The sequence below is a fragment of the Phyllostomus hastatus genome, unplaced genomic scaffold (assembly GCF_019186645.2).
Source record: "Phyllostomus hastatus isolate PE091 unplaced genomic scaffold, TTU_PhHast_1.1 phas_contig_432, whole genome shotgun sequence".
NCBI lineage: Eukaryota > Metazoa > Chordata > Mammalia > Chiroptera > Phyllostomidae > Phyllostomus > Phyllostomus hastatus.
The window spans coordinates 1,268,544-1,283,016 of NW_025333880.1; the positions used below are offsets into that span (position 1 = coordinate 1,268,544).

At 37.1% G+C, this 14,473-nt stretch overlaps 1 protein-coding gene across 3 annotated transcripts in view; it reads left to right on the top strand.

Annotated features, from left to right (window-relative positions):
• NAV3 (neuron navigator 3) overlaps nucleotides 1-14,473 on the top strand; it is a 786,639-nt gene that overhangs the window by 617,484 nt on the left and 154,682 nt on the right. For all 3 annotated transcript variants that reach the window (XM_045844968.1, XM_045844966.1, XM_045844967.1), the window contains exon 10: nucleotides 6,917-7,032. In XM_045844968.1, coding sequence (XP_045700924.1) covers nucleotides 6,917-7,032 — 116 coding nt within the window. The remainder of the gene's footprint in view (nucleotides 1-6,916; nucleotides 7,033-14,473) is intronic.

Genomic DNA, 14,473 nt, shown 5'->3' on the forward strand with positions numbered 1-14,473 from the left:
TTGGAATCTCTGTGCCACCACGGATTAGTCGTGTGACTTCATGTAACCTAGTGTAAGACTCTGAGTCTCAATTTTCTAATCTTCAAAGTGGGTTGATAATCATAGAAGCTTCCTTATCAGGCCACTTTGAAGAGTAAATAAGTTAATATTTATACAGGGCTTAGAACAGTACCTGCCACAAAGTAAAAGACGTTCCCCAAACTTCAGTTTTTAATCCTGTAAAATATGGTTGACAAGAAAATCTAACTCATTTGGTTGTTTTAAAGATTAAATAAGATCATTTCATGTAAATTTTTTAGCACAGAGGCAGATAGGAGTGAATGATTTATAAATGCTAGTAATTATTTTTATTATTACCAATAATATACATAGTTGAAAATAAAACCATCTAATAAGAACATTTTATATCATAGTCTATATACGTGAGACAATAGCTGTTTGAAGTATTTAACAATTCAGAATAATTTTATAAATGATAATGCAAATCTTCTAAAGGTGGAAGTCAGTATTCAAGCTTTTTAAATGTTAGTGAAAGATTCATCTCACAGAGTCATGTCATTTGGACCAGGTAACCCCTGATACTCTCAGCTTTGACTGCTCCAACCCCATTAAAAATCTTTTCTGCAAAACCCCTGACAAACTTTTTGGAATTTCTAATCATTTGGTAAATAATAATAATTTATGATTTTATAATATTATTCTCATTTGTTGTGTGCTTACTTAATGTAAGTCTCTGCTACAAGGTTTATGTGCACTTTATGTGCATTTTCTTAAACTTTTTCAGAAACCCATAAGGAAAGAATGTTATTCCCACTTTACAAAGATGAAGAAGCAGAGATTTCAAGTCAGATTAGTGATCATTTCTTACAGTGCAGGGCTGGTAGGAGTTTGCCTTTGAACCCAGAGCTGCCAAGTGTGCAGCATGCCCACCTTTGCTCGTCGGTTCTTTCTGCAGTATAAAAATGAGAGGTATTGTTACTGGGAAAATTCTGGCTGGGAAAATGTCAATAGTAGATTTGCAAAATTATCCATCATAACTCATTTATGATGGTAAATACATAATCACTTTTAATTAGTATAAATTTTAAAAACATATAAAGATAATGTATTTTAAAATAACCTCTATATAATGGAAAGATTGGTGGCTTGTAGTGATTTTTTCCCCTTTTCTCAGCCCATTTCTAGGTCATGCTAGGCTATTCATTATTTCCTCTGTAACTCTTGCAAATTGAATGTTCAGAGTCTTAAATATATAATGCTTGGTCCTGGAAGTTAGTGGATATCTTATTAGTCCTACTTCCTATATAATGTAAGGATATTCTATATTAAGTTTTTATAACCCATTTATCACTGAAATGTGAAACATTTCAAAAAGTAGTTTTAATTTTGGTATACCTTTGCTCATTTAATGAGTAGGTATAACTAAAATCAAAGATGAAAAAGTTTAAGAAAGACAATTTTAATTCAGTGTGTGTAGTTCCCATTAATTAGACCTATCCAAGTGAAACAGGCCACCTTGTTAAGTGTTCCGGTGATTGCAGGAGGTGTTTAAGAAGTGGTAGAATGACTTTTTTTTGATTTTTAGTCTCTAACCTCTGGGAGTTCAGTCTGTTGTGGATAATAAAAGAATATAATAAAATATTTAAAAAATGTTGCCATTATGGAAGTATACACAAAATATGGAAGTAACGTAGAAGAGTTTTCCTAAGTCTTACATGAGGTTGGTGTCAATAAAGGCATCACAGAGGAGCTAAGATAAAAGATGAGATCTAAAGGGTGAGTCATAATTCCACAGGTGAAAAGGAGAATGTTGAGACACCACCTAAATTTGACATTTTACAATTTTACAATCCTAGCATGATGGAAAAAATAATAGGCAAATTACAAAGTGCTGTGAAGACGTGTGTCTTCGATATGTAAAATGGATTGTTAGTGGGAGAGGTCAATGTAGGATGAACCCCTTTCAATGGCTAGGTGAAGGAGAAAGTTACTAACTTTTGGAGGTTTCTTTCTTAAAACTTCAATTAAAGGTCCCAATTATAGAAATAAAGAAAGAGAAAGGAGAAGAGCAGAATTAAAGAAAAAAAGCCTACCCTTAACTGTTCCTCTTATTTCTTGGTATCTTCCCTTTATGTTATGTATTTTTCAACTTTGTTTTTCTTGCTTGAAATTCAAAAATTGTTAGCTCCTTTAGACCTTCCACAAAATGCCTCCTCTCTTGCCATGAGTCACTTTTCTTCCATTGCTTTTGCATTCATTAGTTTAGAGCTATATTCTTCATGATTGCAAAGATATGTGAAGTATAATAGTGAATTAATTGGTGAATTAAGGAGGAAAGAGGGATCTGTACATTTTCCTTAAACTTCAATCTTTTTAGCAGCTCCTAATAAATTTCAAAATATCTGTTAACATGGTTCAGAACTTAAAACTGTTTTTAGCTCTACATTTTTTTTTAATTTTCTGACCATTTGTAGTAAATAGTAAGGGACCCATGCACTGGGCATAAAGCAAACTCCTAAAGTCAAAGGGCAGTTTGCAAGAGAAAAAAAGAAAACCAGTCCTTAGATACGGCAAGGCAATGCTGTACTGGGAAGAAAATCACCATACTTTTTAAACCCATTAATCAAACAAGCAGAGACCCTTTACCACATACCTGATTTGTAAATTTAGGTCAAGAAAGTCTGAATTTATAGGTTATTTTTCTCTTTTGATATATGATGTATCTTATATAACAGCTTCATGGGTTCTCAGAAGAGGTTTTTGTTGTAACAACTTTTTGTGAAATTTCAGATTTCCCTGCAAGTGGCATGGGGAATTGATGATTATAACTATCTTCTAAAAGACGAAGAATGCAAATATATTAGATTTGAAAATATTTACTCACGTGGTTTTAAGTTTGGCTTATTTCTTGAACCAATACATTGAGCAGGAGCATCTGTGAGTTTACCAAGATTGAAATGTAGAGCATATAACCATGATGCAGACAAAGCTTTTGTAAGCCTTGCAGCTACTATTGCAGATTATGCTACAATTGTGGTTTTATGGGCACTGGGCATAATTGGTCATCAGCACAAAAAGCTTATTGAATGCTTGCCTTATGAGCTTAAATTTTCCAGGTTTGATGTATATCTGTGCATTTGGCAGCAGTTTGAACTCCCTTGCACAGCAATATTTTAAGAGGGAATACAGAGACCCGTCTAGAAGAGGGCCTGGAGTGTAGAGCACTGCTGTGAGTTGGCATTCGCTCAGCAGAGAAACTTTATTTAAGTGCCCTTTCTGTACTTGGCTTACAAGCTTCACTGCCAGATTGCCTAATCAAACCTTTGCTGTTTCTTCTTTCTACAATTTATTTTTTCTTGGAGGAAAAAAAATTAACTTGCAGGAAATTTGCAAGAATAGTACAAAGAACTCCCGTATACACTGACTCACTACATCCAGTTGTCATGTCTTCCTAACATCCCTCAGTCTGGAATGGCTCTTCAGTATTTTCTTGACCTTTAGGACATTGATATATTGAAGGCAGGCATTTTATAGAATGTTTCTTAATTTGGGCATGTCTGATATTCCCTCATAATTTTATATATGTGTGTGATATATATGTGATTATATATATATAATCATATATATACACACATGAATATATATATATACATACATATATATTAATTCATCTGGAGTGTCATAGACATAGTGCTGTGTTTTTTTCATTGCAGCCTATAGATATGATGTTGATATTTTCCATTCTGGTGGTGTTAAATTGGTCACTTGATTAAGATAATGTCTGCCATGGTTTTCCACTCTAAAGTTACTTTGTTCCATTTTTATCTACTAAGTATTTTTGTGGAAAGTATTTTGAGAGTGTGTAAAAATTCTATTATTATATCTACTTTTACCCTTAAATTTTAGCATTCATTGAGATTTCTTGCCAGGATTAATAATTTACTCCAATGGATGTCAAATGATTTCTAATTTGATTGTTCCTTCTACATTTATGCCCTGGCATTCTACTTTGAGAAAGAGATCTCTCTCTCTCTCTCTCTCTCTCTCTCTCTCTCTCTCTCTCTCTCTCTGTCTCTGTCTCTCTCAACTGTGTGCACTAACGGATTACTATTGTTATTACTGTCTGCCTTCCCATGAGGAAAGAGAGAAAAAAACAAGCCTATTATTGGTTTTGGACAGATATTTATTTGTTTCTCATTCCCTTTTGTTAGGTTTATAATGACAGAACTACAAGACCATTAGTTAATGTTGACTCAAACCAGTTCTATTTGTATCAGCATTTATGACTATAATCATATCAAGGTGAATCCACCAGGAGATATATTTTTAATATAAATCAATATGTAAATCCATATTTATGAAATTTGAAGATTGATAGTATTTCTGATTTATTGCTGAATTCCTTTAAATGACACATATAATAGCTTATTTTACTTATGAGTAAAACTGAAGGTAGTAAAGAGTAAAATTTAGTATAGACCAAAGGATATTGTCACATGCAAATATTATCTGTTATTAACTTCATGACTGAGCTATCTCTCAGCTAAGGGAACCTCAAGTGCAGTAAAATACCCAGTGTCCAGAGGCTTTTGGAGAGAGTTAACCTATAGAGTAGTGGTTAACAGAAAAGTGTTTATAGTTTTAAGTATGGGTTCAGTATCAACTAGCTTCTTATGTAGGGCAAAATATTAAACTTCTAGAAGCCTTAATTTATCCATAACACATACAGGTATCTTAATCCATTCTGGAAGTCATAACAAAACTGCCATAGCCTGATTGGCTTAAGCAGCAAACATTTATTTCTTACTTTCTGGAGGCTGGGAAGTCCAAGATCAAGTGCTGGCAGATTCAGTACCTGGTGTAGCCTTGCTTCCTGGCTCAAGAGAACCGCCTTCTCACATGGCAGAAGGGATAAGGGAGCTCTCTGATTGTCTATTTTATAAGGGAGCTAAGACCACTCATGGGGGCCTCACTCAATGACATAATCAATCACCTCCCAAAGGCCCCGCCTCCAAATACTATTACCTTGGGGATTAGAGCTCAACATATGAATTTGGGGGGAAGCAAATATTTAATCCATAGCAACAGGCTTGTTGTGAAGTTTGAGTGATAGGCGTAAGTGAAACCCTAGGCGTAGCACTTGGCCCACAGTAAGTACCTACATAAACAACTAATAGCTTTTGTGTCAATCACTGAAGTCTAGACTTTTAACCACTACAGCTCTTGGTAACAGACACTAGCCCTCAGGACCTGGCTCATTAGAGCTCTAACTAAATCAGATGGCATTTTCCTAAAGCTACATATCTTATAGTTTCAAATAGGTGCTTGTGACATGTTGACCATCTGGTAAATGAGCAGTAAGATAGTGAGTGCATGACTGTGTCTGCTAAGTATTTTGAAGGAAATCATCATGGTCATTTTTCTCTTCTAGTAAATTTGAAGGAATTGCAGTATCAGTTTACATGGGACCAGTGGATGGTCCCCCTGCAATATGTCTAAATGCACCTTATCATTAGAGATTGCTACTGATTCCAGTCTTCATATGCTGTTTCAGCAATCCACCCCTAAACCTTTTATTTTACTAGAAACAAACATGCACAGAAAAAGCGGATGTGTTTTGGGTCTTCAGCTTTGTAACTGAACTTTTTTGATCATATGTATAAATGTTAAATCTTTACCAGTTAGCAATGCTTGTCCCTCTACAGACAGGAGTTAAAATCTGATTCCAAATAATGTGGTGGAAATGCTGGAGAAATGGATGGCTTGTAGCATACACAGAAAAGAGATGTGGGCCCATTTAAATGTGTATACAAACTGAAGATGACTTCTAAGTCCTTTTTATAATAATTTGAAGTTTAACTTCTCCACATTCCTTTCCTTGATAAACCTGTTTCCCTATCATCACTAATGTTGGTAACTCACCTAGGGAATATCATGGAAAATATTATTTACCATAAATATAAGGTAAATAAGATTGTCTCTTGTGACAAACTTAAAAGCATGTTAAAGAGTGAGTCAGCCAGAAATAAGCCTTGCCACATTAAAAAATACAATAAAACAATGACTTCTTAGAGAGGACTAAGCTCTCAGAGGCATGAATATTTTTTACAAAAGAGTGCCTCAGGCAGGAGAAGTGAGGACTTCCATTGAACCCAGTACTACGTTTCCTACATTGGGAAAGATAGCCAGAGTTAGCTCCTGAGGAATACTTTTTAAGATGGTTTTTTGGAGCAAAGCAAAAACTCAGCTCCCAAAACACATTCTGAATACTCTTTTTCTTCATACAGATTTTCCTAGAGGGAAATACTGTGAACGTTTACCACCAGCATGGTCTCACGTGTTCAGGCCCTGTGATGGCAGTGGGTCTTGTTCAGATAAGAGGCACTTGCTTCAGGCTTTGGACAGCCACCTCCACACACTGCGGAACATGACTCAACCTCTGAGAGATCAGTCCTTCCCTACTGAGCCCACGTGACTGGCACATAGCCTGTTCACCAAAGCACCTGATGCTGAGGCTTTCTGGCACGCAGCCAGGAAGCTTTCCCAGGGGCCATCAATCTCATTATATAATCTCCACTTAAATTTACTCAGCAAGTAATAAACATCTTCAGAAAACTTAAGAGGATTTTTTCCCATTCCTTTATAGACAGCAGGCCAAGGAAGAGATGAGGAAGGTACAGGGGCGCACAAAGAACAAGCCCAAGTACAAGAAGAGAATACAGTGGACCTTCCTTGGAAGTGAGCAGGGAGGGGCAAGGAAATTCTCCTATAGCCAGAGAGCTTTGGAATGTCCCAGTCATGAAGAGATGCTTACTTACCTTGATAGAAAACTTTTAATATGTTGACTTATGATAGAAAACTTGAATGAGTCACTGGTCACAGCAATTGCTATTTGTTTCTACTTGTTTAATTTCAGAGCACATTCGGAAAATGAAGGTACTTCTTTACCATCTGCCGACTCCTGTACCAGTCCTACTAAGATGGATTTATCATACAGTAAGACTGCTAAGCAGTGCCTAGAGGAGATATCTGGTAAGTGGCCTGTCTGGTGGGTAGGTGAAGCCTCAGAATTTTTGTAATCTCTCCATAATTCTTTTTATTATATCATATTTGTGCAATACTGCTCCTCTTAAGCATGACTGGACTGTCTTCATCTCATGCTTCAGAGACTCTCAGATACTCTCTGTTCTGCTTAGGGTGATCCTTTGTTGCTCTGTGAAGACTTCTGTAAAGAATGGGAGTGATTTCAGAGACTGGGATTTAAGTCATTGTTGCCCTTGGTCAAGTGGAATATGATCAGAGAAAACCCTGGAGAATCTTCTATTGTTAATAATGTAGCCCTTGAACAAGTTTGGAGATTCAAAAAGTATTAAGGATCAGGTGTCAATGGACATTTTTCATGGCCAGTCCAGCCCTGCTCTGGCTTCAGTTCTGTACTGTGGAGAACACTACAAATGTGTATTCTGAAAGAAATCGGATTATGGCAATATTTAAAAAAATATAAACAGTATAGTAAAACAAAAACATATACACACCCCAGACAGAGGTTGTCAGGTGCTGGTGTGTATAAAACAGGATTCTCAGCTTAGGCCAGTGCTGTTTCCTAGGACCCAGGTAAGCCCAGGCATATATGGAGGGCCGCTGGTATAATTTGTTACATGCAGGTCTGCTGATGAGCAACTAAGCAAGCTCTCAGCAAAATACACAGCCCCTAAGAGGAAAGACAGTTTAAGAACATTTTATCTGTTTCTAAGTGTAAGAATGCATGGGAGTAGAGGTATGTCTGTTATTCCAAAATATATCTGATTCATCACTTGTGTATTCTAAAAGAAAAAATTAAAATAGCTGCTTCATTTAAAATACTACTTTAGTACTCCAAGGATTCAGAGTATTGCTCTGCAGCTCATGAAGGTAATGGTGTCACAAATTTGGGGGTAAAGAAACTTCTTACCTCGGCAGACTTGACACACTGGCAAGCGTCAGCCATTACTGCACTACTGACGGACGGGTATCGGCAAGGACAGTGCAGCATCCCAGGGGTTCCCCCTGGAATTATCATCAGAGGGATCATTTGGCACCAGGGGTTTCATGTGGCTGTTACAGTGGCCCTGTGCAGGGCAGGGGTAGAAATGCTGATGCTCAGGCATAGCTATGGAGATGGAATTTGTAGATTTTTCCAAATAATTGGGGGAAGTGTTAGCTTTCCCATAGCTCCAGATAGCCCCAGGGACAGAACGCTTATGCATATCTGCATTATGACTAGATATTTTTTTAAACCTGGTCTGGCGTGAAGAGTCATACCTTTCACGTATTTCTTTTTTCACGAGTGTCTTCAATTAGGATCAGTACACCTGTAAAATACTACAGCTTACATCGGTGAGGGAAAATGCTTTAGTGCAGTCTGAATTCTAATTTTTATGTACTTTCACAAAGCAACATTGTTTTTTCTGAAATTAATGTATTTCTGATTAAATACATAATCTGTTTTTTATCTAGTTTCTTATTCTGTCTCCCACTTGATCATTTTTTCATATTTCACATTAATATTTTCATTTAATGCTCTGATGTTTTAATGCAATACTACTCTAAAGTGAAATATAAATTAAATTTTAACATAATCTAATAATATTAGAAGGTATTTTGTAGCACCTTCAATAATACCTTCTGTTTATAATTAGTTTATATAGAACCATAGATTTGAGTCTGTGATTTAGATAGGGATATAATGAAAGAAAGAAAACAGCAAATAAATGCTGAAATTAGGCCTATCTGATTGCGTCATTTTTACAATTATTTGTTTAAAATTAGCCTGTAGTGGGGAAGTGAAAATTCCTCTCCATGCAAACTTGAGATTTGTGGAAGAAAGACAGTATTAGTTTGTGGTCAGTAAACTGTAAATTGAATTCCATAATCTGAGCAGTCTGATGCGCATGGCCAGCTACCAGTGCTGAAAGGACACTGGCACATCCCGACCTTGTTTTCAGTGACCTTGTCTTCCAGTCTCTCCTAAACTACTTAGCCTTGTGGGCATACCCTGTATCTGGGCATTGTCAGAAACTATAACTTAAGTTCCATGCACCCCAATTTTGGCTGGTTGCAACCACCTATCTATCTTATCAGTGTTCTTTCCTTCCTCCACCACTGGTTCTACTAGGATTTCCAATCTGTTGATCCCAGCCCCTTTTACTGACCTCCCCAAGCTCTGCATGTGTTTCTGCCTCCTTAATCTGCTGAATTCCTATGGAAACTGAATGTCATTTTACTATTGCATATACCCTTAACTTCCTTGCTTCTTTCTCCCTTCATTGTGCTCATTTGATGAAGTCACAGCCCTGGTTACATTCGACTCTCCACTTAGGCCATGCCAGGATGATGATGGATCTGGAGAAAAACACATCACGTGTTGAGGTGACTCGCTTTACCTTCATGACTACAATCTCAAGTGAATATTTAATGCTGCCCAGTGGTCATTCTATATTTCCCTGGTCCACTTACTCCTTTTTATACCTTTTATTTTAATTTCAAGTCCACAGTACCGCCTCCCTTATTCTTTCTCTTGACCAATGACCTTGATATGGATTTCATTGAAAAAATTAAAGCAGACAGAAAAGAATTTCACAATCCCCTGCTACCATATCTACCTTTGTGCAACATTTATACTCATTTGCTCTGCCTTTCCTTGGATTCCTTTCTCTCCTACCATTTTAATATCTCCCTCTTCACCAAAGCATTCTCTTTACCCCACAGGATGCTACCGTCTCTCCAATCTTAATTAAAACAACAATAGCAACAACTTTTCCTAATCCCTTTTACAGTTTTTCTTTTCTTTCTGATTTCTGTTCTTGCTACTTCATCCTGGCTACTAGAGAAGCCACAGACCACATATGCACTTGAATGTATTGCCAACCCCTACCTTAGACTGGCTCACAGGATACTCTTTCAAAGACTCTGTGATCTGGAGAGCAGTATGCTAAGTGAAATAAGCCAATCCGTGAAAGAAAAATACCATATGATCTCACTTATAAGAGGAATCTAATGAGCAAAATAAATGAATGAGCAAAATATATCCAGAGACATGGAAACAGGGAACAGACTGGCAGCTGCCAAAGGAAAGAGGGGAAGGAGGGAATGGTGGAAAGAGGGTGAAGGATCAAAAAACATGTATGAATGACCAACAGTGTGGGGACTGACCGTGGGAGTGGGGTATGGAGCAGGATGGAGGAAGGCAAAGGGGGAAAAATTGGGACAACTGTAATAGAATAAATAGGAATAAAAAAAGACAATGAAATATTGGAAGAGAAGTGTTCTAGGAAGAAGAAAAATTAATTCTGGCCTCTGCACTGCCATTACTTAGCTGTTTGAATTGGCCCTTGGTTCCCGTTTTTTGTGAGGTGACTATTATGCTTATTAATCTTACAAGATTGTGGTCAAATTTGGTTTTATCCTCCCATCCATCCTTCCGTCATTCTCATCTGGTACCTTATACATGCCAGGCATGCAAAGAACTGGGAAAACAAACACAGCTAAGACAGGAGTCTTCCTATGGAAGAGTAAGAGAAGTAAACTTTAAAACCTCAAATAATTGAATTATTAGACATAGAGGAACAACTAACTTAGCTATAAAAAGGTGTATAGGGCTTAAAAGAAAGTGAAACATGTATATTGTGGAATTCTAATGGACAAATAAATCAGAGAGTTAATATTTCAGAAATAACTTCAGTGAAAATTATTTGGGGAAAATCTACTTACCTTATTATTTTCATTAGTTTTGCATTGCATACAGAATTTTGCCTAAATTCATTCAAATATTTGTAGCTCATGGGTTTTCTATAAGCCAAAGTTTCGATGTTGTTGCTATTGTTGAACTCTTATTGCAAATAGTTGGTGTGGGTGCCTCACCGGGGGGTAATTCTGTCCTGCTCCCCGAGTGAATTAGCCTGAATGATGTAGAGCTCTGGTGGAGTCAGCCTCGACAGGATAAGATCCAGGTTCTGTGAATTTTTGAAGCCTGTACAATTTAGGGGGATCTGAAAATAATACAAAAATAAAAATACAAAATGACACACAGTGTTAGGAAAGGGACCTAAATGTGTTAAGAGCTCCGTATATTAAGCACCATTGGCTTCACAGTGGCATACCTTGAAGTCCAGTATAGTTTTGCCTAATTAGCATCCATTGGCCCATCTGCTAATGAGCACCTTGATCTGGGGGGAGAGGAAGTGAGGGGGAACCATGACCCCATCCTTTTCTGTTTCATGTGGGCCAAGTGACATTGACCCAAGTGGATTGAATCAGAACAACCTATTCCCTTCACCACAGTGACTCTTTCAGGAATGGACATGTGACCCAACTCAGTTTATTCAGAACCAGTGGGAATCAATCTCAGAACTTTTCCTGAAACTGTTAGGAAAGAAATGCTCTCTTTTTTTCACTAGACCTGAAGCTAATCAAACTAGAGCTTGGAGCTGCTGGTGGTTACCTTCTCCCTCAAGTGAAACAAACAGAGAGAGAACATAACCTAAAGCAGGAGAAAATCAGCTCAAGGTCATACTATCCCCACACCCCTACCCCCTGTGCCTTCCCTTCAATTTTCTGTTGTGGTTCTCCAGGAAAATCCCTTTTTGTGCTTAAACAAATGTAAATAGCATCCCTATTGCATAAGCTGGGAGAAGCATAACATGTAATGATTTGTGTTACTGTTAAAGAGCATGCTTGAATGACTCTCACCACAAAGCAGATTTGTTAGAGGGATTCACCAAGTTAGCTGGGAAGAAAGCTTCACTGTTTACATTTTCAACTGAGCAGTAACTAATGTGATGTTACCAAAACACAGTGGAAGTTAAAAATGTAGTTACATTATGGTGTGAAGATACAAGCATCAGAAATGAGGGACACAATGAAATGGCATACTGGAGAAAACTCAAGACTTCCACTATAGTTCTACTATATCCCTCTAAAGTCCTTATGTGTATCACTCAAATTTCTTGTTTATTGTGTTCTTAGGAAGGAAAACTAGTGATATTTACCTGATATGAAGGCGGTGGTTTTCTTAATTATTACATGCAGGTGAAATGCATTATGTAATTTGTGTCAATGAATGAAGAAGCTTAGCCTTTAAGATTCCTGCTATGACCTTATCATTACAAGCCTGGCTGAACTGGCAGTTCCCATTTCACAGCTCTGGCATGGGTTTTATTCTCACCTTCATCCACAGAAAGATTCTGGCCCCAGAGGCCACCCCTTTCATCAAGTAGCAACAGAGCCTGCTAAATGGAATGTGAGCTTTATTTTTCATTCCACTGGAATCATTCAAGAGATTTTAGACTTTTTTATATATAAGTTCACACTTGCCCTTTTTTTGCATAAGATGATCTACCAACATGTATGACATTTGTTTAATGCACTTTTTAACCTTTATCTAGAATTTATATTTAACAGAAAAACATTAAGAGATGCCAGGCTGACTTAGTATCAGCAAAGGTGGTGTGTCATTTGTAAAATAAAATAAAATAAAATAGTCATAAAATATTGGAAAAATTCAGGAAATCATTTTAGAAGTGAGAATTTAGTTTAGACAGCAGGATAAGCTAATGGTTGCATGTGTTATTTCTGCCTTACTAGACTTCCTACTGAAGAATGGGAAATGTCTGGTATTTAAGACTCTTGTAAATGATCACTTAAGTTGTCTTTTTCTTGAATGTTTACAAAAATTAAGAAGCTAGAGCTTAGGTAACTTAAATCAATTAGGATCTTTTACTTAAATAGCCACTTTATAATTATGTTTACTAAATAGCTGGAAACAATACCTATTCAGAACAAAATAGTTTGTTTCAGGTCTTGGCAACATTAGAGTGATTTGTATGTTTTGTATTGATTGAGCTTATTTGTTTCCTGTACAGTAAGGTTTCTTCTTTTACCTGTGTAACATATTTATATGTATAAATCCAAATAAACATAAATATGCTCATGTATGAATATACACCCAAAGCAAGCAGAGATAGCTGCCTCTACAGAAGCAATAAGTAGGTTCTCTGCTATTGTTCAGTGTAAACATATGGACTGGTGTAGTTTCAGGGGAAAAAATTACTGTAATTACAAATTGACAACAATATCCTTAGACAAAGAGCCAAACCAAAATACCCCTTTGATGTTTCCCTAGCAGGGTTGTTTCTTCAGAGTAACCTCCCCTCCTCGCTGGCTCTGTTGGAGGTAGCCTCCTCCTCCCTGGGGCGACCTCTGCAGGAAGGTTATATTTCCCGTCCCACTGAATCAGAGTGGACCGTGTGATTTGATTAGATCAAAGAAATGTGAGTAGAAATATGACATGGGCCATTCCTGAGCAGAAGCTTTAAGATCCATTGTTTGGATATCTCATTTCTTCCCTCTGTCATGAGATCAACACATCTGAGACTGGAGTTGCTCTGGTAGCTTGAGTCTTAGAATAACGGGTACCTGGATCAAATATGCAGCCAACATAGAGTGGACATTAATGTGCCTTTTTGGGGGGTTTTTGTAAGCCACTGAAATTTGTAAGTTGTTTGTAAATGCATCGCAATTTAGTCCAAACCAGGATTTCCCCACCCCGGCACTACTGACACTGTGGTCCGCAGAATGCCTTGTTATGCGGTGGGGTGTCCTGTCATTGCAGGGTGTCCAGCAGCATTGCTGGCCTCCACCACTCAGATATCAGGAGCATCACACACCATATATGGCAACCACAAATATGTCTTGATATTGCTGAAGGTATCCCTGGGGGGGCAGTTAAAAGTCACCCCCAGTTGAAAAGCATTCATCTTAGCCCAATAGTTCTCAAAATGGCATCCCAGAGCCAGCAGTATCTGCATCACCTGGGAATATGTAAGAAAGGTAAAGTCTCAGGCTCCTTTCAGACCTACTGAATGAGTAGGGGTGGGGCTGGGGCCCAGCAAGCTATATTTTAATAAACCCTTCAAGAGGTTTGAACATTAAAGTTTAAGAACCACTGGCCTAAACTGAATGGTACACAAGCACCCTTGTACAAAGAGAAGGCATAATTATTGTTTTTACTTACAGGTACAGAAAGGTAACTTTTTGGATGTTTAAAGCATAAGAATTCCCTGGCTATGAATCTCTAAGACCTTAGAGTACATGACAATATACTAGTGTAATATCTCCCAGACAAATTGAAGTCTTATAACTTCAACAAATTTACTGTGGTCTCATAACCTGGTGATTCACTGAGTCACAATGAGTAAAAATGAAGAAAACATTGTTCTAATTAGGAATCCATAAGGAAGTGGCATTTTGATCTTCAAAAAAAAAACCACTTACAAAATGATGTTTTTAAATGGACAATTGTTCATTTCTATGATTTGACATTTGTGTCTCCATTGCATTTGAACACATTTTATATAAACACAATTTTTTAAAGAGCAAATAATTGAGAATCAGTATTTATTTGTTTTGTTTAATTGCAAAATTTTTACCACAAATT